The sequence below is a fragment of the Tubulanus polymorphus genome, chromosome 11, assembly GCF_964204645.1.
Source record: "Tubulanus polymorphus chromosome 11, tnTubPoly1.2, whole genome shotgun sequence".
NCBI lineage: Eukaryota > Metazoa > Nemertea > Palaeonemertea > Tubulaniformes > Tubulanidae > Tubulanus > Tubulanus polymorphus.
The window spans coordinates 9,175,444-9,201,827 of record NC_134035.1 but is presented as its reverse complement, the minus strand read 5'-3'; the positions used below and the strand labels follow the sequence as shown (position 1 = coordinate 9,201,827).

At 39.6% G+C, this 26,384-nt stretch overlaps 2 protein-coding genes across 2 annotated transcripts in view; both read left to right on the top strand.

Moving 5' to 3' along the window:
* Positions 1-16,349, top strand: part of LOC141912782 (uncharacterized) — a 30,840-nt gene extending 14,491 nt beyond the window's left edge. Inside the window, exon 2 of the mRNA XM_074804177.1 lies at positions 14,436-16,349. Coding sequence (XP_074660278.1) covers positions 14,463-15,431 — 969 coding nt within the window. The 5' untranslated portion in view covers positions 14,436-14,462 and the 3' untranslated portion in view covers positions 15,432-16,349. The remainder of the gene's footprint in view (positions 1-14,435) is intronic.
* Positions 16,350-20,802: 4,453 nt separating this feature from the next.
* LOC141913036 (short transient receptor potential channel 3-like) lies at positions 20,803-26,362 on the top strand. The gene is made up of 12 exons (XM_074804475.1): positions 20,803-20,979; positions 21,465-22,145; positions 22,219-22,404; positions 22,653-22,844; positions 22,986-23,223; positions 23,565-23,870; positions 24,109-24,296; positions 24,442-24,563; positions 24,805-24,908; positions 25,253-25,389; positions 25,655-25,849; positions 25,933-26,362. The coding sequence occupies exons 1-12, from the start codon at positions 20,803-20,805 to the stop codon at positions 26,242-26,244; spliced, it is 2,838 nt and encodes a 945-aa protein (XP_074660576.1). The 3' UTR covers positions 26,245-26,362.
* The last annotated feature ends 22 nt before the right edge of the window (positions 26,363-26,384 follow it).

The window sequence follows — 26,384 nt, the reverse complement described above, 5'->3', positions numbered from 1 at the left end:
TCCCCGACAATTCAACCAGATATACCTCAATACATCCATCCTACGTGACACCCTAATGGACCTTTAATTTCCAGATTTATATGAATGTACCGAACCTTATCTGACCTGGCCATATAACGACCCCTTCGGTCACTCTTGACTTACTTAGTACTTATTCGGAGATGGGCGACGATGGTCGAGCGTAGAGGGCTTGCATAGTACATTAACGAGTATAGCTCTGGCACAAATTGCATTTATTTTTCGACAAGCGCCCCCAGACAGCTGACAATACCATAAATAAAGCGGTCCATTATGGCTATCAATAAGGAATTTATATAATGAATTAACGAATGTCTCAAGACTTCGCGATATAATTAATTTATCAGTAGATAGATCACGCAGTGCGCGAGTGTCTCCCAAGACACCTGTAAATGTTGCCATGAATCGTCTTTCCTCGAATACCGCTCTTCATGGGGGCAGACGCATTCCAGTAATGCGATCGCCTTGACACTGTTATTTTCGCTGGACGAGGTCAAACCATGGGCGCGCTAAGGGGTTCGAATGTTCGTCCGCATAATCGGTTCAAATTATTAAAAAAAAGAAATTGTCTTTCTTCATTTTGATTGCGACTGAATGAATCTTCACTATTTCTCATCTGATAGAGTTTCTTTCCAAAGGGAAAGAACTACCTTCATCGGCACACGCTTGCAAACAGGTCGACAAGTTTCTGAATCATCGCCAACGTTATTTTCAGTGAAGTAAGTCAAATTGTCGGCTATTTTCCAGCGTAGGTATCACTGGGTACGAATCCTGCTCGTACTTGCATTTCATCATCAAAGATCCTTCTTGATGGCCTAACTCATCTGTAAAGATGAAAAAGAACCGCTTCGACTAACAGAACTCAGTGGTTTGAAATAAGATCACAGATGATATTGAAGCTTAGATGTTTTGGCGTCGATGAATTTTTTAACTTCCACTTCTATTGTTTGGGACTTCGTTTCGTTGTCTATTCTGCGATTTCAAATTTCTGCCTGGATGTCACAGTATATAGTGTACATCAATTCGCGCGAAAGGTCAATATGACAGATAAACCCGTCGTCTTTTGAACGATACATTCCACACTTGAATTACTTAATGAACCCAAATTTAAGTGAGTTTTTGTTTTTGAACAAGATCCAATTACTCGACATAATAACTTACATACGAAAGACACAAGTTCTGATTATCTGGAGAACAAACGTATCAGAGAAGAAAAACATTCAGACGCAAATGAAAATGCCTTTAGAAATGTTGGTTTGTTTGAGGCTGATTTTGCGCTTAACTCGTATAAGTAGACAGACCAGTGTAGTCTGTGTGAATTTCGTTTTTTAACCTCCCTCCCTTTCATGTATCGAATTCTCTCTTTCAGACATGTTAGCTGCATCTCACAGCCTCATTTTCTTCACCATCACCCACTCTCGGCCTCATTTTCTCCACCCTCACCCACTCTCTCTCTCCCTCCCTCTGTCTCTCATTATTCCCCTTCTTTGCTTTTGGTCGTTCTTCCACTTTCCCTCCCTTCGCCAATTCTCCCCACATTCTTATCATATCATACGACTCACTCAACCATCTTGCATATACCCTTCCACTTATCCTCTTCGCCCCCCCGTCTCTCTCATCCCGCATCTCTGTGATATCTCACCCGATAAGCAATAGTTGTCTTGAATGAAACCGAACGACGATTCGTCTCCCGTCGCTCGGCAAAATATCATCTATTATACGCGAATGTGACAAGAAGAATTCAGTTTCAATCAAGCGATGTTTACACGTGAATTGATGATTATTGATTGTCTGATGAGTATCGACATACTTACTGTAAATACTTTTCCGTATCACTTGCCCAGTTCACGATTCACACATGTTTCATTTAATACTCTTCAGCCGGCAATCTCGAGTAACATCTTTATGATTATACGTGACAGTTTCTCGCCGCGTATGGAAATGCGTCGTCGAACGAGGATGACATCACTTGTTTTGTGTTTAAAGATGTATTAGTAATTTCAGGAAAAAATTAATGTCGTCCTCTGACAACAAAGAGGTCGTTTAATGGATTTTGAGCGGCCAAAACGACAATCTTCTGACCTAAAAGAAAGTCTCAAAGAGCTATTGAGCTCAGGCGCACGGACGAATTTCCATTATTCGTCTCTTTGTTGTTTAACTTTCCACGAAATGATAATTTACCGTTTAAAAAATACCTGAAATGTCACTCTGCGCGGTGCGATCGGTAGCCGGTGCCCTCAAAGGAAATGCCCGTGTTCACGGCGAAATGTAACGAACGAGTCTTTTACCGAAAAAAACCTCGATAATTTAGAAATCTAGTTTTCCGTCGGCGAGCGTTTGAGTCGAAACGATACCGACAAAATCGAGACCAGGTATCCCACTTAAATCGGCCGCGACTTTGAATTGATTGTCGATAAAAACAAAAGTCTAAGCTCGAAACAGAGAAGTGAATATTTCTTGTGCACTTGGGGATGTCCACCACGATACAAAGTCAACAATCCGCGGATAAAAGCTCCAGGGCTACGCCGACTATACCGATAAAGAAAGCTAAGATATTCTGGAAGAGAATAACTAAAAAAGATCCGTACGGATCTAATCCCGCGTTGTGGGTGGTATTTGCAACTGTATTTTTTCAAATATTCAATTCTCGGCAATTTCTTTCTACCATAAAAATCAACGTCCCGACAACGAAATTACAAATTGGAAACATCGGTCGTTAGACATTACAAAACGAAAACGACTATTCGAATAGGAAATGACGATCATTTAGCGTATAATATCACTATCGCTAGTTCCACGATTGATTTTGTCACAAGGAACAATGCGGACGGTGAAAATTAGAATCTGCAAGCTATCGACTAGGCTATTACGTGGAATAACAGACCCGTTGATTCGTAGCAATCATTTTCGGTTTTTATTGGCCGCGAACCGTTAAAATCCATCTATAATGTATGGTAGGGTACACAGCCGATTGATGGTGCCGTATTGGACAGCCGTTTATCAACTATTTCACTCGTATCGGTGTTATCCAGGATATTGATAAACCTCACCTAAAGGTGTCAATAGATTTAATGCAATTTTACAACTCGCTGCGCGACAGTATGATTACTTTACAAGATGACAAGTTATCTAAAATCTTACCGCATAGCTTTCTGCTATGGATTTTCCGCATAATTCTGAAATTGCCTTCTTTGCTAAACCTTTCATGGACAAAACACTCTATCAACGCCGACGGTTATGCGCGCAAAAGCCACTTTACCGGGGCCTGCGAGCGTTTTTAATTACAGCAGAATGCGACTGCGACACCAGGTGTAAACGTACGCGTATCGAGTTACCGTTTAGATCATCGCTTGTTACGGCGCATTTTTTCGCATTCATCTACGTTTAATTCGTTTTTGAAATTTGAGAAAAAAAACCGAATATAATGATCGTAACTTGAAGCTTGGTTATGCGACTTTCGGCGCATTGTAATACTTGTATGACATCTATTCATACCCATGAAACCGGATAGAAAATGTTTCGCAGAAATGAGATTCTAAGGGCATCGCATTTCATTTCATGATTGTCGTGTCAAAGTGAAATTAGAAACCTTTTGTCTTGTTATTTTCGCTGACGAGGATGATAGCGATCCGCTGAGATCATGGCGTCCTGGTAGCGGAGAGGACAAAAAAACCAGTTCAAAGACGTTTACCTGATTTATAAACATGAATTTACCGCCATTTACATTCAGGGCACTGCGTGGCGTAGATGGGAATGAACTTTCTTCATCCTCGAATCGGTTGCTCTATCGTGGTGGGAGTAACTTCGATATATAAAATATTGTGTATCCTCTCGATTTATAGTTAATTCTGATCCAATTATGTCACCATGAATATGTAAAAATTCTTCATACATTGATGGAAATATTCAATTCATTAAAAAAACAAATATGTATATATATGAAGTGCATATACAAAAGCCTGAACAGAGCCATAAAGGCTGTTTATCCAAAAGGACGCTAAGAAATTAGAAAATTGTTCTCAAGAATTACGAAATCCATGGGAATTAGTTGAATTGGTCTCGAGTTCCTAGTCCAGGCTCAAGTCACAATCTTTAAGATCCTGATCAAACCACGGGAAAAGGACCTTATTATTGTCTCGCAGTTGAATTGAGGAAGTTGCCCCTGGTTTTCATCATAAAGATTTGACATTGATTTTGAAAAATAGTTTTCATCTTCGCCTATAGAGGCGCTGTAATGTGACGTCATAGACGTTATTCACAGACGTCGCAAGTATTGTTTACAAGCGTCATATTGTCAACTCAGTTGACACTATCTTGATGGCCAAAATGACACGGTGTCGAAGACCTTTTAGGTCAGACCATTGAGACCGAAACACTTTTTCTATGATTTGTAAATTTAGATTTTTATTTGTTATTTTTTGACCCGGTAAATGTCTGGAAACGGCGAAACAATTCACAAATGGTCGGTTCTCTAGTGAACTGTAACACATGAAATAATCATCTTCTGATATCTAGATTAATTGAAACCAATCTTCTCCATAACAGCGGTGAGATGCAGAGACAAAATTGTCAAGATGGCATTCTACAACCGCTCTATCAGACTCGCATACCGGTTTCAGTGCGTTACAGAAGCCAGTTGTGAATTGAGTCGAATAATTGAAAATGGACTAAAATTTCAGGCGTCGATTCGAATTCCGATCCGCAAGCGGTGAATGTTTTAAGTGGTCGTTTGTAAGCGTAGACGGGTCGAGGGACTTAGAATCCAACCAGTGAAAAAGATATATGTTCACGACGTCTTCGCACGAGATCTCCAATTACTGATGTGTCGGGGTTGTTTCGTATTTACCTGCGAGGATTCTACATTTTCATTTTTTTCTTCGGGAAGGATATAATCAACGACGCAGACAAAAACTCCGCGCGATATTTTTTTGCCATTTTACTAATAAAGTCTAGTCGACGAGGACCAACGAAGCCATTTTTAAAAGACAAGTGTATTCGATATCTTCGTGGTTTAACGTATTTTTCTGCAATTTATGACGACGTGGACATAGAAGAAAAAAAAATGACAGACTGCCTGAACATACGATAGTACCACAGGGTGTAGCGCAGAAGAACCAAACCTCCTTAACTACGGTGTATAAGATGTTCAAAATACCGTATTCACATCGACAAAAAATATGTTCGCAGATTCGGGCAACGTTGATTGCAATAGAATCATCATAAAAATCTTACACTTCACGCATCTTCGTACGGACGAAATGCACTTATTTAGCGTGACGGTGCCAATGGCTATATCGAAAATATGCTTATCCCTATAACGCGCATACATGTTGCAACCACATCATTTGCTAATAAATAAATTCAGGCGCATTGATTGCTACATGAAGAATAGATATCTTCTTCTTATATGACACCCATTTGAGAGAGTGTTGCAGCCACGATTTTCGACTAAAAGGAAATTTGTAGCCACTGCAATTCCGTAAGACGTAAATCACCTGTACATAAGTGTAGCAACAATGTTTCGTTTGGCTAAATTAATTATTCCATATTTCACTTAGTCATTTTATCTCTATCTATCTTTTATTCAAACATCCGTCTCTGAAACTATAAATTCATGTAATGAAGAAATCAGTTTTTAAGATGCCGAGATGTATACTATCCATATCATAACGAATGGTGCTTTTTAACCACATACGCGGACCTATTCGACTCGTAGGTAGAATGCCCTCTAGTAATCATGTGGTACATCACGAAAATAGCTATTCACGCCATTGCGTATGAAATCCCACAATAATAACGAAAAAATAATATCAAGTCCGAAAATGTTTCCTTGAGGAGTCATCTTCCTGGAGATCACTATTAGAATATAGTCGAAACATTGAATGAACTACTAAAGCTCAACGAAACGTTTACGGACTTTATATTATCGTCACACATTATCGTCACAACATTTATCAATGGTCAGCTATTCACCCCATATTGAACTAGAAATTCGAGGGGTCAGACTGATTTAAAAACTGAAATAAGGTTTGAATTTGATTACGTCACGCTCCTCTGAGGGATACATCTTTTAGTCGTATATTGCTTACTTATTTTTTCACTCATAGCTTTACGGTAAACACGATTGACCCTTAAACACACGCGGAGAGAGACAGAGAGCGGGAGAGAGCGGCCGGGGTTTGGAAAGCCGTGTACGTGAGATTGATTAGTAAACATCGCGTAACAAGCGTCGCTACGTTTTAGAACACGAAATAATAGCTCTTGATTTAGTTTCTGTACGTGGAATTATCAACTGCGTCTATCGGTGGAAAAATCGTGTCCGGTCGACACCCGCGCAGGTCGCCGATAATGAAACAGTAATGAATGGATTACAACTGTGACCTGGCTTTAGTTAATTCATTTTGCCCGCTCGTACTGGACATCATTATGTTTGCGTCATGGCCGCGCCGTCGTCGTCGTCGAGATGCGAATCAGTGGATGGACTGTGCTCGGCACGGCAATCAGATTGAAAAACGCAACTGCTGAATGCTTAAACACCCATCTGTAATTACCCGTCCGGTTGATCTTACGATCGACTATAGACGCGTTGGTGACCGGTAAGAAATAAGCTCATTTCGTCTTAGATCGTGACGGTCAATAATCGAATCTCTCTTCAATGGTCACCATCTTCGCAAACTTGACCTGTTTATGAAATTATGAATATTGCAACGCGTGCAAAAGTAGGACACAACAAAGTAGGACATAATGTCTATAGTTCTCGGATGTCTTAGACCTTTAGGAAAATCCTCATTGAAAATTTACTCAATTTAGCTCTAGACCCAGACATAATCGAGAAATGTTGGTTGCGATATTTTGGATCAACTGAGGTAAAGAGGGCGGTATAGTTCCCCATTCCTCAGGTCGATAACGAGGAAGGTATAGAATATCTTGTAATTCGCTGCCATCGTCGATACATCACTGCTTCACCGCTTCGCACTTTCGACTTAACTGAATCTTGTGCATCGCCCAAGGAACTAATTGTCCCCAATAACTAACTAATGTTTTCGATTTATTGCCCTCTGGAAAAATTGCTTTTTTAATCGAAATCCTTGAAAATCAATGACGCATTTGTATATGGTCGGTGTAAAGGAATTCACTAAAAGTATGGAACAGGTTTCATAGACTGGTATCAGATTTAATCCGAAGCAAACTGAGTTCATTTTTTATTGAGTTTTATTGAGAATCCGTATTCTAACATCAAAAAGATGTCCGGTACGACTTCCGATGCCGTCCGCACCATTGTTGTCGTCACTGATCACGTGGTCGATGCTGCAGGAAAGAATAACTAAACATAAGAATCCGAAATTTTCGCAAAATCATGGAATATCATATTCCGTTCGAAAAAAGTGCAATGTTGTCAAAAAAGTGAATACTGCCAGTCTACAAAAGCAGCGTTACTGTTGACACCGCTCTATCGCACCTGTCTCGTCGACACGCGTGTAAAACTCGCTTTCGATATTTATTAGAAAATATGATTACATTTTTACAACTTCTTTCCGAAAGATTGATGGAAATTTGATTCATTCGATACATTCGCCCCGAAACGTTTCCCCTCGACACGAAGAAGTATAAACGTGAATACGGCAAGTATTAAAACGCTGTTAAACCCCCGCGGTAGCGACTGTAATCAATCTAACCATAGCGCGACTTGAGACCGAATTTACAACGACAAGAAAAAAAAACCAACCTCGGCCGAATCTCATCGACGAAATCCCGGCAACTGTTAGAAAAATCAGAAATGTTAATCCCTAGGAATCTACGAGTCACGAAATCAAAGTGGCGTTCGGTTTTAATTCTAATCGCGTTCAAATGAATGATATAGCGCTAGCTTTCGTTATTAAAAACAAGAAAACTAACTTGTTAACTTGTTGACTCCTCGAAAAATAACACACATTATGCTAAATATAGTCGCGACAATGAATAATATAATATTGAATTAGGATCAATAAAGTAATTTTGCTTTTGAATATGGATAATTGAATTGAATTGACCGGCAACCAGTCCAGACGCGATGTATTGATGACGTAGTGCACATCCAAAAATAATTATCACAATTCATCATAAAAATTAAATAAGAGTTATGAAATATATCTAATTAAGAAATAACCGCCAAAATTAACAATATTGTAATTGTTATTTTGAAACGCCAATTTCGATGACGTAGTGAACATACTAGGTATCAATGCATATGAACATTATTGTAACGGTTTTTACGGCGCCAAAAATGGAAATCTACGATACAAACTCATTCAGTGAAATTTTGACGGATTCCAATGATTATTCGGAGCGTTTTAACTTCGCGGATTTAGCAAATAATAATTCATGATTTACTCAATATAATGAAACATGATATGTCCTTGGAGACCATGAAACGTTCGAGTCTACAATTTCGTTATCATTTTGTGAACACTCTTGTAACTTGTATGTCGTAACTTCTGCGAGTGGGATCGCAGACGATATCAAAAACAAATCTTCTCCCCAAACTCTCGTCCGTCTGTTTGGCGAACGTCTGACGAAAAATAAAGATATATACTAATAAAATCACTACAAGCTCGCAAATATTAACGGAAGGCTTTTCAAAAAACTTCTCGTTGACTTCTAGAAGCTTTGTATTCAGTTTAGGTTTGTTGAATATTGTATGTTATTGAGTTTGTTTGTTTCGGACGAGGACGCGGAGGAGCCCTGCACAAACTGACAGAGTGATGATTCACACGCAAACTACTGCTTCAATATCAGCTCCGTTCACGCGGCGAATGAAGTAGATTTCAATTCGTCGATCATCATCAGCAGCAGCAGCGGGGGAAGATGGAGAGAGGGCGCAGATTTGTGTGTAGCCAACTGATGAAGCGGAACGGATTGTAGATACGTGTTAACTGCGACACAGATTCAATTAATCACACACAGCTCTTTGTGCGCGTCTAAAAACACGCGAGAATCGCCCAGTAATGCCTTCACAATACTCGACGCCTCATTTAACCGTTTCAAATCGCATTAAACAAAAGACACACGCAGACTCTCAATTGACGACCGAATTTTCATGTGACAGGATTCGCGCTCAATCGCAATTCATTCAATACAACTGTTTGTTACGCGACGTGGCGTCTTCTGCTCTTCAAATCAACGTACGACATCGTCCTCAAGTATCTACCGAATGACAGAAATTGATTTACCGCCAACGAAGTTTATCCTGCCCCCCCCCCCTTCTAAACTAGACGAGTTTGCGGCGCTTAATTTTTGATTATAAAAATCTTAATTCATTCCACATTTCGAAAGCAACAGACACTCAACGGCTTGATCTGTTTCTAGCGTTAATTCGCGACTCGATCACTTGTCAATTCATTGATATAATAACAGCGTTCATCTTTTTACAGCGCATCTCATTTGATGAGAAAATTCGAATGAAACTTCGTCGGTTTTGAATAGACTTTTCTATAGTGAATCCAGAAGAAATTACGCAAAAACCGTCGATGATTCGTATCAGCGCATACACACAGTAGACGTAAGAACTCAGTTGTTTCGAAAAAGCGCGTGTGTAATTTCCAGTCACTGACCGAAATTCAATAATACGGATTGAGTTCATGCCGCTAGAACTGCGGCTAAACCGTGCAGTTCAGTGCGGCTTTTTCGTCCGCATGAATCCAATCTTTCCGGTGTAAACACGTCGCTAAAATGTTCTCCCAGGATTCGACTATTCCGAGCCAACGAAAGTAACACTATTCAAACAAAATGTATCAATGTAATTTCTATACGGGCGCACGGCTTCTTAGTACTGCGGTAACCACCTTGCCTTCGTTTGAAATATATAATATTCCTACCGAAATAGAATACACAGGCCCAAGTTCCATAGTTTTGTGCTTTGTTGTTTGTATCAAAATATTGTGAATTAACTAATTCAAAATCTTAGCCAAACAAATTTTAGAATTTCTCCAGTTCAGCGAGTTGGATTTAATTCTGGGCGAGTTGAAGCTGATTCATTTCAAATTACTATAACTGCATTCATTTTGTGTACTGGTGGATGCTTTCTATACCACCAGCCTTGACCTTTTAGCCTGGCAATCTCCCGAATGGAAATACGTTCGTTTTTAGTACAGTTTTTGCTAGCTTATGAAGATTTCTTATCGCTCGTTATTTTCTCGATATCAAGAAGATTAAGGCTATCGTATTTTAATGATTTTTTTCGTTCGAGTAAATACGGAAAAAACTGTGATGCAAGAACAGCGGACCCGCCTTCTATGAATCTCAGTGACTCTGTAATCTTCTCTACGCAATGATAAAAATTGAATCTTTCTCGGTTAATTTTTTATTGTATACGTGACACGTGAACTTTATTGTGCGCATTTCTAAATTTAGTTTCGTCATCTTTTGTCGTCTTTGAGCAAGAAGAAACCTCTATTCGCAAGGCTACGGGTGATACATTCATATTTCATCAGCGAATCCATAGAAAATGGGACCCAAAACGTATCATACTCATCATTTCGATGAAATTTGCTGCGTACTTTGCATTAAAACCACATTGAACAAAGAAAAGTTAAGATATGATAAAGTTGATTTTCGATCTTTTATTTTCATTAAGTCAGACCTCAACTCGCAACTAGAATCTGGCCACTCGAAACCGCGTACTTTGTCAACAAATCTTCTACAGAACAAATCATTCCAAATCCTGTTAACGAATAGCATAGCTAAATACGTACTACATCAAATTCTAAAAAATTTCGACGGACGATACTCCGGCCCTGGCGTCGGTCTATCGTTCAAAAACAATTATTGCCATCCGTCTCGACGTGCCTTCAGAACTAATAAAAAAACAATAAATAATATTTCCGCATTAGATAATTAGCGGATGGAAAATCAGCTGACGTCACACGGCAACTCAATAAGCACAAGGTTATTACGCATCAAGAGTTATTTATCAAGATAACTGAATTGCTTTGTGCATCGCAATTAAGTTGCTCTTCGGTATTTCGACGTTCAATTTCCCGCTTGGCCTGGCCGGCTAGTATGGGCTGTACGGGAATACGGGCACATCTACTATGTCGACCATTAGGCGTACCTCATATGGCAAATGTAGCGAAAATTCGCCATCATTCGAGCGTGGTCGGAATTACAGCGACGCTATTTCTCGGACTCGTCTGCATGCGCAGTTTATTCGTTTTCGTTTATCGCTGAGAGTATAGAAATCATCGTCGTCATAATATCAGTAATAATAACAAGAGTGTCAATTGTGTCACGTATCGGACAAGTATCGCATTATTTTGAGTAGATGATTGCGCCAATGTAACCGTATTTAACTATCATTAGTCGGGCGGCCGTCGAGGGCCGATTATAGAGGGCAAAATGATATCAACACGAGGTATATCGCTTGTATCGGTATGCGTTTATTCGCCGTTTGGGAAATCATGATTATCGCCAGGCGACTGGCTGGCCGCCACCGACTGAGATATCGTTAGTCTATATGATATAACCCAATCGCTCATAACGATGACGAATTTCTATTATCTTACACGCTTAATTTACGTCCATAGGTAATGATTTGTATATGAAATATATACATGACCAATGAACTCGAAAGATAGATCAGTTTGCTGCGATTCGACGCGTCGCTTCGGTTCGATCGATCAACATTGTTTGTTTATATTCTCCCGACAAAAAAGAACAACCACGTGACCGTCTGTTATGACGTGATCGTCTGTTATGAGGAATCTTCGTAAACACATTTCAGAAATAGAACTTATTTCAGCTAAATCATTGGAGAGACTTATCGACTAGATATGAATGAATAAATGAATTTATTTTCATCGTATCGTTTCAGTGCACAGCCATTGATTTGTCGGGGTCATTCGTTGTGTCAAAATCTATAGAGAACATTTTATGATATCTATATCATCAATGATATAAATATCATAGAATATTCTATCAATCTTTACACAATGAATGACCCCGACAAGCTAATGGTTGAACACTTTGCGGCCAAGTATAAAAAGAGAAAAAAGAAGTAAAACAAAAGTAAAGAAGGAAAGGGAAAAGAAATAATGAAGAAGAGAAATAGTGGTAACAATATCTCCGCGCATACTCAATGAAGGCGCTACATGCTGCAATTGCATTCATCTATACAGGGATGGAGATAGAAATGGAAATACTAGACTAATTGATGGTTAGGTTAATACTGCTTGGGGGGGGGGATACCTGATAACGTGTGAAGATTTCTTTTTTTAATTTTTTGGTCAGGGCTGTTACACTTCTGGATTTTCTTATTATTGTTCACGAGTTTTTAGCCAAATGGATGGAGATTGGATAAGGAAAGATATATAGACTTAGGTAAACTGGCCCAGTCCATATATCTTGTTATATTTCCTTCCGTGTACCATATCTTTATAAGAACGTCCAATATAATCGCAACATCTTTATTGAAATAAATAGCTATACTCATTCAAATATCTGGATAATGAAAAATTATATATTCATTTAAAAATACAATTGTACTGTCTATTTCTCAACCCTGTGTTCTGGATCGAGACTAGCATCGAGACATCATTAGTAAAGCAGTTTCCAGTTTCTAGGCGCCATTTTGGGCGGGATTGTTGGGATAATTTTCGCTCATTACAGCGCAATACAAAATGCACGATAAGATAGAATGAACGAATAAAACTTAGTATATCTTTCAGCGGTAGTATAAATATGATATCTCAAGATGCAGTTATAAATTTGCAAAGACTTTGATACCAGCATTATGGTTTTGAATCTATGTCACTGAACATACAGCTTTGCGGGCAAAACATACCGACAACTGGAAAGCCGTACAGAAGTATTTTTACCCTGGAATCGTGTCAACGGAGCGGCAGCGCCAAGTTCAACGTTAATTGATACGAATGGGTAAAATAAACAGAAATTATAAAAAAAATATACAACTCGATGGCCCTCACAGTCCCGCAGAGAGGCCGAGATAAAAGATAATTTCGATAGCGTCTTCTTACACGGAGATACATACAGCGAGCTGCAGCGGGTCTTGTTTCGCACGTCCATCCCACGGACACTCGTCATACATCATCAAATTCCGATGGGAAAGATAAATAGCTCATGAAATCTGTCATCCGTTCTGTCCCGTCATGGCGAATGTGGCCCAACACTGTAACATGCACGCATAACTTCACATAAACGCCGATTATAAATAGTTTATTGCAATATTTCGTGATTTATCGTCGTTTTCCGATTCAGTTCAGTCGTGTTTTTATTGCACTTCAAAACATCTTATATATTGAAGTTAAATGACTGTCCATAATAACTTGTGACAGAACGAAGAACTAATGATGGGATCTATCGAGTCGAAGTGACGCTTTTTCGCTTATTGCAAATACTGGTTTCTGATGACTAATTCCCAAGTTCCATTCTCAATGTCAATGTTGTCGATGTTGACAAATTCAAAATTTTTTTTCCAAAATTATCACTTGTATACTGTGTAAGTGATTCAGCTTCGAATACGCCGGTTTGTTCACGTGTTCGCACATAGCTATGACATCGCAGATACGTCAATGATTTAATTAAATCATGTCTAAATCTTATGTCTTATGTGAAAAACAGATTTTTCCAAGAAATAGAGTTCTTTTGTCAAGGATATCTCTTTATTTCGTAACTGGGCAAACGGCTTTGTCACCAGTTTGATCTGCTTACAGAAAGCCGACCAGGAAACCTAAGATGACGGCGTGGGAAGTGGACAGTGTGTATTGTGTTGACATTCACCTTTAATTTTAGTCTCATTTGAACCTACACATAAACGAAGTTACGCTTTGAATTTGATGCAAAGGTCAGCTGAGATCATTCTGCAGTTATTGGGCGTCTCTGTAACTCAAGGGTGATCTAACATTATGTAGGTGAAACGTCACGATGGGTGCGGTTTCGAAGTCACGATCAAAAATTATGATACTTGGATAGGCTGAATCAAATCAAATCAAACTTTATTGACCGATAATGCTAAAAATTACTTTCCAGTGAGGAACGCAATAAAGATAAAACGATAAAGATTAAAACGACAAACAGAACAAAAATAAACGGTTACATTCGTACACATACTTCAAGGAAGTTGATTTGTAAAACAGGGGCGGATCGAGGGTTTGATTCAGAGAAGGGTGCAATCCCCAAATAGGGCATATCATATGAAAGGGCACCCCCCGAAAGAAAGCTCCTCATAAGGTTCATAGAAATTAAGAGAACAAGCTTATGAATTAAACTTTTTTATGTATCAGTTTAGCATTTTTCTTTATTCCGTTAAATGCCAGGGTAACTTGACAATTCAGCGGGGATTAGACACTCTCCCCTGTATGACTGCAAATGCTGACTCCGCATTAGAATTTATGCTATATCTATCTATTTCTTATATTTTCCAGATCTCAAAAATCAAATTAGTCACGAAAATGAAGATTCGCGGTATCGTTTTCCATTGGAGCGTGATTTTCGTGTTAATCGTCATCAATAAGTGCGCTCAATCACAACAATTAGACTGCCGGGAAGAGTGCGAAAATACAAACTTGCAAATCGAATTAGAGCGTTGCGTGGACATTTGTGAGAGTTTGGACGAGAAAAAACGCGGGTCCTTTATGCGGATTGGCAGACCGAGCAGTTTCATGCGCATCGGACGTTCACAAACTGGTGACGAGGAAGAAGACGATGACTCTTATAGCGTTCCGAGTTATCTAAGGACAGCTAGGCCGGCGTTTATGCGCATTGGTCGAGCTTCATTTATGCGTATAGGGAAACGAATTTCGTACAAGCGACCGTCGTTCATGCGTATAGGAAAACGGCCGATTTACCCGGCAGCGCTGAAGCGAGCCAGTTTCATGCGAATCGGCAAGAAAGATTTCGACGACGATAAGCGGGCAAGTTTTATGCGAATTGGCAAGAAATCAAACCTGATGAATGATAAGCGAGCCAGCTTCATGCGCATTGGCAGGAAAGATTTCGACGAAGAATTACCAAAAAGGCCAAGTTTCATGCGCATCGGTAAAAGCGGCGCCGACAAGCGCGCGAGTTTCATGAGAATCGGTCGTAACGACGAGAATGGCGATAAGCGCGGGTCGAGCTCGTTCATGCGCATCGGCAAAAAATCGTCGGCCGCCGACGACGAAGAAGAGAGCCAGGAGAAGAAAGCGATGTTCATGCGAATTGGTAAGAAACAACACGAGCAACTTCCCGACATCGACGACTTGACTTCGGAAGACAGCGGCAAACGCGGCAGTTTTATGCGCATAGGCAAAAAGAATTTTGCCGACGCCGACGGCAAACGCGGGTCGTTTATGCGAATCGGCAAACGTTTGGCCGACGACGACGACGACGAACGACGCGTAGAAAACGATAAAAGAGCGTCGTTCATGCGCATCGGTTGATCAGAGCTGAGATTTCAGGGCGAACTGTCGTTATAGAGATCGTTCAGTAACACCTTGCCTCGGCTAGGACTGTGTATCGTAAAAACGAAAATCGGACGTAAAAACAACCGGCATCACGAGCAAGACTATATATAGAAACCAGCAATATATGAAATATAGACCATGTATTGATTCACAAACACTTATATCCCCTTTCGAAATGTTGTCGAGCGGTAATGATATCCCAACCGTGACCGTTAACTCTCCGTCATATACGACTGTTCTGTATCGATGGCGAAGGCGCGGGTACATAATATATTCTCTCACATTGGCAAAAATATGGCGACAAAAAAAAACATAATTCAACAGCTTCAAGATGTAAAATATGATATTTTCTGTCTGTTAGAATATTGTTAAACCACATGAGATAAATCGAATATATGTTTATATAGTAAAACGAGTATGGTAATATTACATATCATTGTACTTTGTGCTTTGTAATTTTTCGTAGCGGCAAATATTTCTCAAAATCGATTCCACGCGTCTACGGAAAATTTAGAAAGTGTCGAAGTAACTAAAGTAAAGTTGTTGTGATTATGATGCATGGACGCCTAATTACAGACACGTACGCATAGGAACTCGTGTTTTGCTCGCGTGTGTAAATCAACGATCACCACCGGCTTATTGTCGAGCTGTTCAAAACCCGCCGTATATATGATAAACTAAATCGTATAAACGGTTCCATTTTCAATGCGCGCCCATTTCGCTCGTTCAAGGCAAAAAACAACACAGTTTTAAGAACACACGGGCTCGATGGATCGGATGGAATATGGTTGCAAAACGCATTATATTAACATGTGTATCGGTTGTAATATTGAATGATTTAAAAGTTGTGAATATCATGTAAAATATTAGCGCCGCGACACACAGTTCTAATAAAAGTGATAAATATATTATAGTACTTAAAGCCATATATTAATTTGATCTCACAGAGGCATTACTCAAAGACTGGGGAGCTAATGGCTTTTTGATTTATAGATATTGCGATTTGTTTCCAAAGAATTGCCCGAAATCACATCGGTATTTTCGATGGTGGTTCTTCGTTATTTTATACGCCTGAAATTTTTTTTTTATGATGAGAAATTATTCTTAAATGCCGAAAATTAAATCGTAGTGTCGTTAATTTCAGCGTGTAATTTCTCAGTGTTCTCTACATTGCTGATGACACGTGCTATACTTGTATCGTTTCGCTTCAGAAAGCCATCCTCGCTTGCCAGGGTTTGATTACCATGGTAGCGAATCTGAAACAACGCATCTGATTGGCTAGATATATAAACTGGTGGCCGCTTAGCCGCAACCCGTCCGTCCAATATTTCTTGGAATGTAATAGACAAACGAAGGGTTTGCGGCCAGGGTTTGTGTTGGCATGAGCTTCAGCGGGAGGAAATCAAACTCTGGCAAGCGAAGATGCAGAAAGCGGGCGTCAACCCCTGCTTCTTCTTTACACTGGTTTCACCCGGCACCGATTTCTGATTATTATTTTATTATTGCTATATCTGGTATGAAACCCTGTCGTTTTTATTGTTTCTACATTATATGGGCTTCCCATGAGCGATCATCCGTTTAATAGGTGATAAACCGCGGGGTTACCGGTACAACTAACTTCAAATCAATTATTTTCCAGTTCAGCGCCGGGCGAGACACAACAACTGATATGTTCTAACTCACACGACACGTCGACGAAATGATTATTTCTGACGTTAATCGAACAAGAAAAAAATGGCAGAATTTCTGCAAAAACTCAATCAAGAAATCTTATGATAATAGTTTTCAAAGGAACATCTGACTCGAGGTTAAAAGAATTCTAACTTCACATCAAACAACTCAACATTATTAGGCAAAATATGAAGATGCTTTCTGAAAGGGAGTCCTTACTTTCATCTATTATAAAATACCCTCGAACTTTTCATAGCTTTTGCTGTTATTATTACTGAAATAATTTTCTATCGAATACATTACATTATTTTCAGCCGAACATTATCCGGTAGAAAGTAAAGTTGGATCGAGACGGGAGCACAAGAGCACGCGTTCCGTTCCTGTGCCCTTGTTTAATGATAATAATGATGATAATCTAAAAATTTATATAGCAATTGTTTCATTTAGAAAATGTTCACGAGCGCTTTAAGATTAGTGAAAGCTGAGTCCATACCCTTGACAGAAAAGCAGGATGCCTCAAACTGTGTTTAGATGTGCTTTGATCATCGATTTCCCAAATTTCTGATTCCAAATGAGGCAATAGGATCGGAAGCAAGAAAGATGCGGGGACATAACATTGCCAGCGCTGAATCAGAGTGGACGTGCTGGTACATGTGGAACTATCAAATCTTGTATATAACAAGGCGCCAGGTTTAGACACTTAAACACAAGAATAATTCTATATTCGATTCGCGATTGTACACGGAGCTAGTGACGGGAAGCCAACAGTGGTTTAATGCGTTTTCTTTACCGAGTAAGGGTTACTATTCCAGCAGCACGGTTTTTGGACGAGCTGAATTCTATTAACAAGGCCGGCATTTATCAATATACATTGACAATATTTTTCAGGGGACTTTTTTCCCGCAACTAATAAGACAACAGTCTGCAGCGCAAGATCTAGCTCATATACTATCAAATGTTCCTCAAACGCTAGAAATTGCATGAAAATGCAGTGAAATCTCAAAATTGTTCCAGATACCCTTTTATTGGCTGCATAGAAACTTAACTTGCACTTTTTCAGTATATATGCCCTATGCATTCCTTTGTGCTCCTGTCACAGTCTGCGCCTCTGGATCCGTCCTGCAATGCTGGAGTATAATGAAATGCTTCGTATAGGCGCACGGTACTCGTTGACGGGTGATTACGAGACGCGTAATAACTTCAGAAAGTCATCTACTCGCTATTTACAGATTATCAGCCATAACGACGAACGCCTAATACCTCAATTTCAGCAATTTTAATCTGTTTCCGCGCGGCGCTTCGTTTCATTCGTCGAGACCTATTTTCGTAAATGATTATATATACTACGAAAAACTACCACGTGTCTCGCGGTGCAACTCGTGGATGTTCTTTATTTCGGCTCAATGCAAAGCGTGGTTCCTTTTATATTTCTTCACATCAACGAACAGTGACATTAAACCTCGGTTAGTTCGACTAGGATGTTGGCAATTTGTGTTTACACCGTCGATAGCCCTCGGCTACGTATTAAAGCATCATCATGTCATTTCTCCGGATGAGGCGCATGACTAAATCGACGCGAAAAGCATCGCAATCTCCGGCGTAGTTTATTTCGAACTCAAAATGATGGTCATTAATTTCGTTAAATAAATATTTGAAAATGGGATCTGTTTTTAGACACGGCGATATTGTCAACCGAACTGTATAGTACAGCGCGTGGGTTAAGATCCCGCGATTCCTAGCGCGATAAAACGGCTTAATCAAAAATAATTCCGCTACCATATTTACCGATATGTGTATAAGGATACGTAATATATTTTTCGAATAAGTCATCAGCCCAATTGACGTTTATATAAGGCCAGTAATACGCGAAATGTAGAAAACAGTAAATACAATTTCGAAAGAGAGAGTTACGGCGCGCATAGGAAGCAGGATTGTAGATATCGTCAGCGATAGAGAACAGGTCGCAGTCGCTGGAAATCTACGGTTCAATTCTCCGCCAAATAAAATGATAAACGCATTTCCTGCGATAATTCCCGCCATCGGCGACTTGTAAATAAGGAGTTATTGACGAGAGTGAGAGCGTTCGCCGCCGAGCAACGAGTGGCTGGGTTATCTCAATCCCCGCTGTTTCAAAAAACAACTTTCAAGTATGACGGGAGAAATCCCGCAATGATTCAGTCCAAGTACGCCTGATGATGGCAAATAGTGTTTAGCCGAAACGTTGCTCGAAATAAATCTCTTCAATTCGGAATTTTTCATCTTTGACTGAATCATTGTGGGATTTCTCTCGCCATCCACCTTACACGTATATTGTTTATCTTCTCGCCTCAAAGTTTGAAAGTAAACTTCGAGGTTTTCTAAAGACAATACGAAGGTCTTACGAATGCAATATGAGTACAATTAACGAACGTATCATAGACGACGACAAATAACACCGCATAATCAACGCCTTTGCCCGATCTTGATGGTATCACATTGCACACTTCTCAAGGCATGCATGTCTGGGTTCCTAGAAAATCTATTGTCAATCCATATTGTGTCAAATTTCATCGCATGCTACCTCCTACGACTATCTGCAGACTCGTTCTTCCCGCTGAGGTCTAATCCAAATGAATGCTGCATTGATACGGAGTAAGAGATTCGAAGGGCACTTGCAGAACAAAATCAATCTGGGAAATTCCATAAACTCAACGAAACCTACTCTATAGAACTTCATCTACCAAAAAACTTTTTATTTATTATCATAAAAATGATCAAATAAAAGCGATCAAGCGAGCAACCATCAGCAACATTTTATTTGGTGACATTTTGATGTCGTTGCCGGGTTTTGTTCCCAGGTATTCAGCGACCTTTCAATCATATATCCATCTAGAATTGCAGCACATTGCGCAATTCAAATTCCCGCCGCTTGAATATGAAATGTGAACACTTTTTTTCGTTTTTTTTTTAATTCTACTCGAAGCCGACAAAATATTCGAAGTATATCATTACGTCGCTTCCTGGAGACAGTTTTGTCCGAGGCAGCAACATTTCTTAAGGTTTTATTTTCCATTCAATATTTCGGAAAAAACACTTACCGTAAAATGGATTCATTTGATTGCATATACGGAGTATAATTCACAGTCAAAGATAGAAAACGTATTACAGTCGTTTCTAAAACGTTTTTCCCTAATCTGATAATTCAATTCAATTCAAACTTTATTCAGCATAAATATTTTAAAAAAAAACATTGTATGCAACTGATACAGTTTCAGTAAAATCAAGTATATACATAATAGGAGATACACAAGCAATAAAATACGACATGAATAGTATAAAATGTGGGTTTTTGAAGTCAACAAGCTCGGTGTAGTAGAGGAAATCAGTAATACGATATTTATTTCGTTAACCATAACACAATACATACAATACAACGAATAACCATTATCCTTCATTACATGATATGGATGGTTATGAGGAGGGATAAAGCGCAAGCCAACAAGGCTGTATTCAATATTCCGTACACTATCGGCGTGAGGACCTGCATACCACCACTGGCCGTAATATGAATACAACTCGTTACATGGATTGCAACTAGTTAAACACTTCAATACTTCAATTCAGTTTGAGCAGCAACTCGTGTTAAATCACGCGGCTTAAAACGCGCTCACCTCACGATCAGGTGCATTATTCGGATATGGACGACGTAGAACGGACGTACGAGTCTCTAGTTGTCCGTAGATCATCAACATCTTCTCAGAATGTAGCCAGTTGTGATATGGACGTGGAGCGAACGTGCGAGACCCTCCGTAGCTCAACATCTTATCAGAACTTATTTAGTTATGTAGGCGACGAAGGGCTCTCTGGTGATGACGTGAGTAATGGGTTTGGCAGGAATTCACCAAGGCATACCGATTATCTCATAAACGCTGGATAGACTAACGTTGTCCGCGGACGAAAGCAACTATCCCGACCATCACTGACTTTCTTCGAAATGGCCAAAGTATCCTACATGATCAATGCTTTAGTCACGGAGATAAACATGCCCTCACCGCCGATTAAGTTTTCTTTTGTTCGTAAAAACGCTTGTCGTCCGCACGCAAGATGATGCCATGTTCTGATAGTAAGCACATGTATGCGAACATCACTGTCTTGAACGATGGCAAAAATGCTTCGGTGAATTCCAGCCTTGCTGTTTTAAGTTTTCCAGCTCATTTAGAAATATCTGAATCGTTTTATTTCCAGACCGCTCCAATAACAGTGGCGGGGCTGATTTAGCCCCCAGAAACTCTCCAAGCAATGATGAGCGGCTATTGGTTTCAGCGATGATGACAGACGTGTCCTTTGTTTTTTTTTCAGGTCGTTTTCGACGTGCCTGATGACTGCATCGACCCGTCTGACAGAACTTGTATCAGCAAACTATGTGAAGCATTAAGACGAGCGATCTTCAATATAGATATTGATGCATTTAAGTACAATCTGAAACTTTTCGATTTTCTCGTTCAAGACGACCTGAGAGAGATGGCGTATGAGGGAATAATAAAATGTTTCATGTACAGCCAGGGAACAATCTTTGCAAAACCAGCGCTATTTTACGCTATCGAACACGGCGCCATTGACATATTAGAAAGAGTGCTGGAAGGCCGCTATCTAAGCGTGAATCATATACTAGACTGCATCGAGTTTGCCATCCAAAGCAATAATGCAATTGTGGTAAAATTCATTCTAACTCATCCTAAGTACAAGTCGATGGATAAGTCTGAAATACAGCGCACAGCAATGACAATAGCAGCTCGCGAAAACAACTTGTTAATGGTCCAACTCGTCTATAATATCGAAGGAGACGACGCTAAACGCTTTCAACTACTCGAGCAATTGCCTATGAGCGATGTATTAAAGAAACAAAAACACTACTTAGAATTGATGCGAGCGCAGGCAAGTCCGGCGTATCTGAGTCTTACACAAAGAGATCCGATAGGTACTGCATTGGATATTCGCTCTAAGATTCTGCGATATGTCGAAGAACGAAAAGAATTCAAGGTGAACGCGTTTCCATGAATACACGAATGTGAACATTTTTGAAACTCATATTTATGTACGTACCATTTTTCAGTCGGAGTTTCTGGAACTGGTAAATCAATGCGAAGAATTTGCATGTAGTATGCTCGACCACTGCAGCAGCCTGAAAGAAGTTGAAGATATCCTTCATTCCGATGCAGATAAAGCGGCGAATGTCCACGAAGATGATGCCAGATATCCAGCAGTCGTCAACAGAGCCTTCGCCGAAAATGCGAAGTCTGTAAGTATGGATATCGATTTCACTTATTCCTCACAAATTTGAAGCTCTTGGTCCAGCTCAGTGTACAGTTCACTGAGAACCTTAGTGTCAGTGGTATATCGCTTAGTGTCAGTGGTATATGGTTCACGCGAGCTCTTTAGTATAGGCAGTATACGGAGCTCCAGGAACTGGCAATTCTCAGGACTGGGTGAAAGTGTACAGTAGCTCTGAGTTATCATAGGACCTTGTTATCTCTTATTGTTTTTCAGTTTATAGCTCATCCAATTTGTCAGAATTACCTTAGTTCGTCGTTTTACGGGTCTATACGCGTTATTTACGCCTGGGTTCCGGTTCTCTTGTTCTCCGTGATTAGTTTACTGTTTATGAGAATTGTCAAAACATTTGCACGTAAAAAGATGGTCAAAGGTTTGATGCAACTTCAAGGATACTTTTTTAATGACGTAAGTACAAATGCTTTAAGTAATCTAGTGAACAATTTAATTTTCTCCACATTCGAATCGTATTTGCAGAGATGCGTTGCGTTGTTAGTGATCTTCTTGTTGAAAGTTTTAAAAAGAAGTTTTACGTTTTACCTGTTTTAGGCTAAAGAGATGTGTCTGATCGATTTTCTGAGGTCACCGGTGATTAAATTTCTGAATCACACATTCTTCAATGCGGTATTCCTCGTATTGCTGGGTGTAATGTCATTCAATACAGAGGACGTACAGTCCGGTGAATCGTGGCATGAAGTTATCGGCCATGTTTATCGGATGAAATTCAGAACAGCAAGTTACAATTACATGACTATTTCTCATTGGATAGTATTTGCATTTGTATTAGGCGAGTATCGGCATTTGACTACATCACTTTATTGATGTTGTTTTAACCATTGATGAAACACTAATGAACGTGTTGTGACGATATATAGAGAATACCGCACTGTTATAACGAGAAAGATATCAGAAATGTTTCCTTAAGCTGATAATTTGTTGATTCGATGTTTCGATTGTACCTAAATAATTGATTCATTCTAGTTGAAACGTCGAATCGATAAACTATCAGCTTAAATGAGACTTTTTGCTATATTAGTGTTGGACTCTCTATACCTAAGTGTTGTTAGTTTGTTTGTTTTGATATTTCTTGATTACTCCAAGATTTATTACTTCCGTTTTGATTTCTAGGTTTTTTAAGGACAGAATGTCTGCAACTGATTCTGATGTCTAAGACGAACGTTCTCGAGTATTTCCGTTCTGGCTATAACTTAGTCGACATGTTGACAGCTGCTCTGTATTTGGTATGGGCTTCATTGCGAATTCTGGTGCAGCAAGAGGTCGCTGCAGTCGCCGATAAATACGCGGTTCCGCTACAGCAAATTCGTGATATAATGTATAACCGCGAGTTGATGAATTCGGAAAATGGGACGAGAACCCTTCATGCGTTAGAAACACACTTGTTCTCACAACCTGATTCATATTATATCCGAGGAAGTAAGTGAGATTTATTCTTACCTTAGATTAGTCGACGTGAAACCACTCCAACGTTTTGTTCTATTCTAGTACGTAGAAGCTAAAAAGTTCTCAATATGCTGGATGTGTATCAGCAATTTCCATAAAAGCCCGAAAACTCGGTTAAATCGTCGTTGTTGTGTCGGTCAATCCTGTCCTTATCCTAATGACGCATTACCAATGCCCGATTATATCATCAAATCTACGTCTTTTTCTTTAGGTCGAGCGCTTTGGGACACGTATGACCCGATGATTATATCAGAGGCCTGTTTCGCTATCGCGAATGTTTTATCATTCACCCGTTTGTCCGTTTACATTCTACCAGCCTCGGAGAGTTTAGGTCCTCTGCAGATATCTGCTTCCCGGATGGTTGGTGATATCGCTAGGTTTCTGACGATGTTTCTTATGGTATGTCTTGATTGAAAGTAAATTACTTTTTTTTTACAATAGAGAACTTCACAAAAAGCCTTTATCAGTGTTAAATAAATTCCGAGTATAGATTCCATTAAAGGTGAAAAATGAGATTTCCTTTGGATCGTATTTCTAATTTCAGTTTTTCGTGGCGTTTCTCAGTGGTATCCGCAATCTCTACACATTCTATAGTTTCTACGTGGAGAGTTTTGACAAATCGACTGGTCGTATGACGACATCTCAGATGACGCAATCTTTCCCATCGTACGCATCAATATCACGTTTCATTTACCAGTTCCTATTCTTTCCTGGACCCGACGCACACGACACAGGAAAAAAACACGGAAACACCATGTTTCTCTCGTTTCTCAAAATTGCACACAATACTAACAGGGAACTACTAGAAAACGTGTTTCTGTTTTCTGTTTCCCTGTGTCGTGTGCGTTGGGCTTAAGACTATCATATTTCATGTACGATTTTAATTTTCTATTCTTTCGTGGTATAGGCAGGTCAGTTCGATGGGTACATTGTTTTGGTCATTATTCGGTATGGCTGAATCTTCTGCTCCAGATCTGGAAGTATCCGACGTCTATCGCGACAGTAATTCCGGTAAGTTTCAAGTTTCAAGTTTGTTTATTCATCATAATCAAAAGACATGATCGTCAATGAACAGCGAATTAGAAGAAAACAATATAATACATATATACAATACTAGGATTACAAAAATGTTTATAAGAAAGAGTGCATAGGACATAGCGTACTGTACAATATAAGTCAAGCATAAAATTAAATATAATCAAATCCCGATTGGATATACTTCCCCAAATTTACCAATTCTGATTGACTACTTATATCATTAAAATAATGACTTCTACAAATCGTGAAAACATTTCGCTGAAAAATTTGTAGAATGTTAAGTATAAACATTATGCACAGTCCTCTCTATTTTGCAGAGATGATAAATCCCGACGCGTTTCTAGTGCCGGAAAAAGTTGGAACGGTTTTGTTTGGTCTCTTCAACGGCATCATGGTGATCGTATTGTTGAATATGTTAATCGCTATGATGTCCAAATCGTATGATAAAACTCAGGTGGAGTACCTTTTGTCTGGGGTATTTTTTGTCTGTTTTTGTTATCTACGTCGTTCAAATGTTGGTCTCCCAAAGACTAATCCTATTGGATTGTCCATTAACCCACATACTGTAATTAATCAGCAGGACTCGAACCCGCTTGTCACTGTTGGTGATCGCAACAGCATCACGCCTTATCCTACTGAGCTACTGAGCCCGCTTTGACCACGAGTTTGTATTTCCATTTTATCTATACATAGTTTTGTTGATTGTGATTTTTTTACAGGAAGATGCGGACGTGGAATGGAAGTTCGCCCGCAGTGAGCTGTGGAAATATTACTCGCAAGAAGCCGGGATGCTACCTTCACCGCTGAACGTCATCCCTACCGCAGACGACTTAGTAAAACTAGTAAAAGGATGTCTCGGGGTCAAAAAGAAACGGGCAAATTTACTAACGGAGGACATCGAGCTTTGTGAAATCGTAAGTTCGGATTTGATTCGTATTTGTGACTAAGTTTTCGTTTTGAATGTATTAAGCTTATCCGCATTTCATTCGGATTGTAGGGGGGCTCCGGCACTCACAAGGTGAGGAAAGCTTGCCAAATTAAATACATCAAATCGCTTCTCGAGCAAGCCGGACTAGGTAACCTCAAAGAAACCGGTGACGAGTTACAATTTGATTTAAAGCCAGAAACTGCGGAATCTGTCATACGAAAAGAGACGGCCCATAACTTAATGTCGTCAGAACAACAGGACAATAATAATCAGACACAATCAGACGATACGTCATCGAATGCGGGAGTGGCTATACAAGTAACAGTGACGTCACCCGGTAAATCAGTTCGTACGATCCATCACGACGCGTCCGACGCGTGATAAACATTCAGATATTTAGACGTGCTACCGAATATTCATAATTCAGATTTTATTCGACGGTTTTACTATTTTACAAGGTTTTATACACATTTTATACGGCAATAAATGACCACTCCATTTTTACTCCAATATTTCATGTT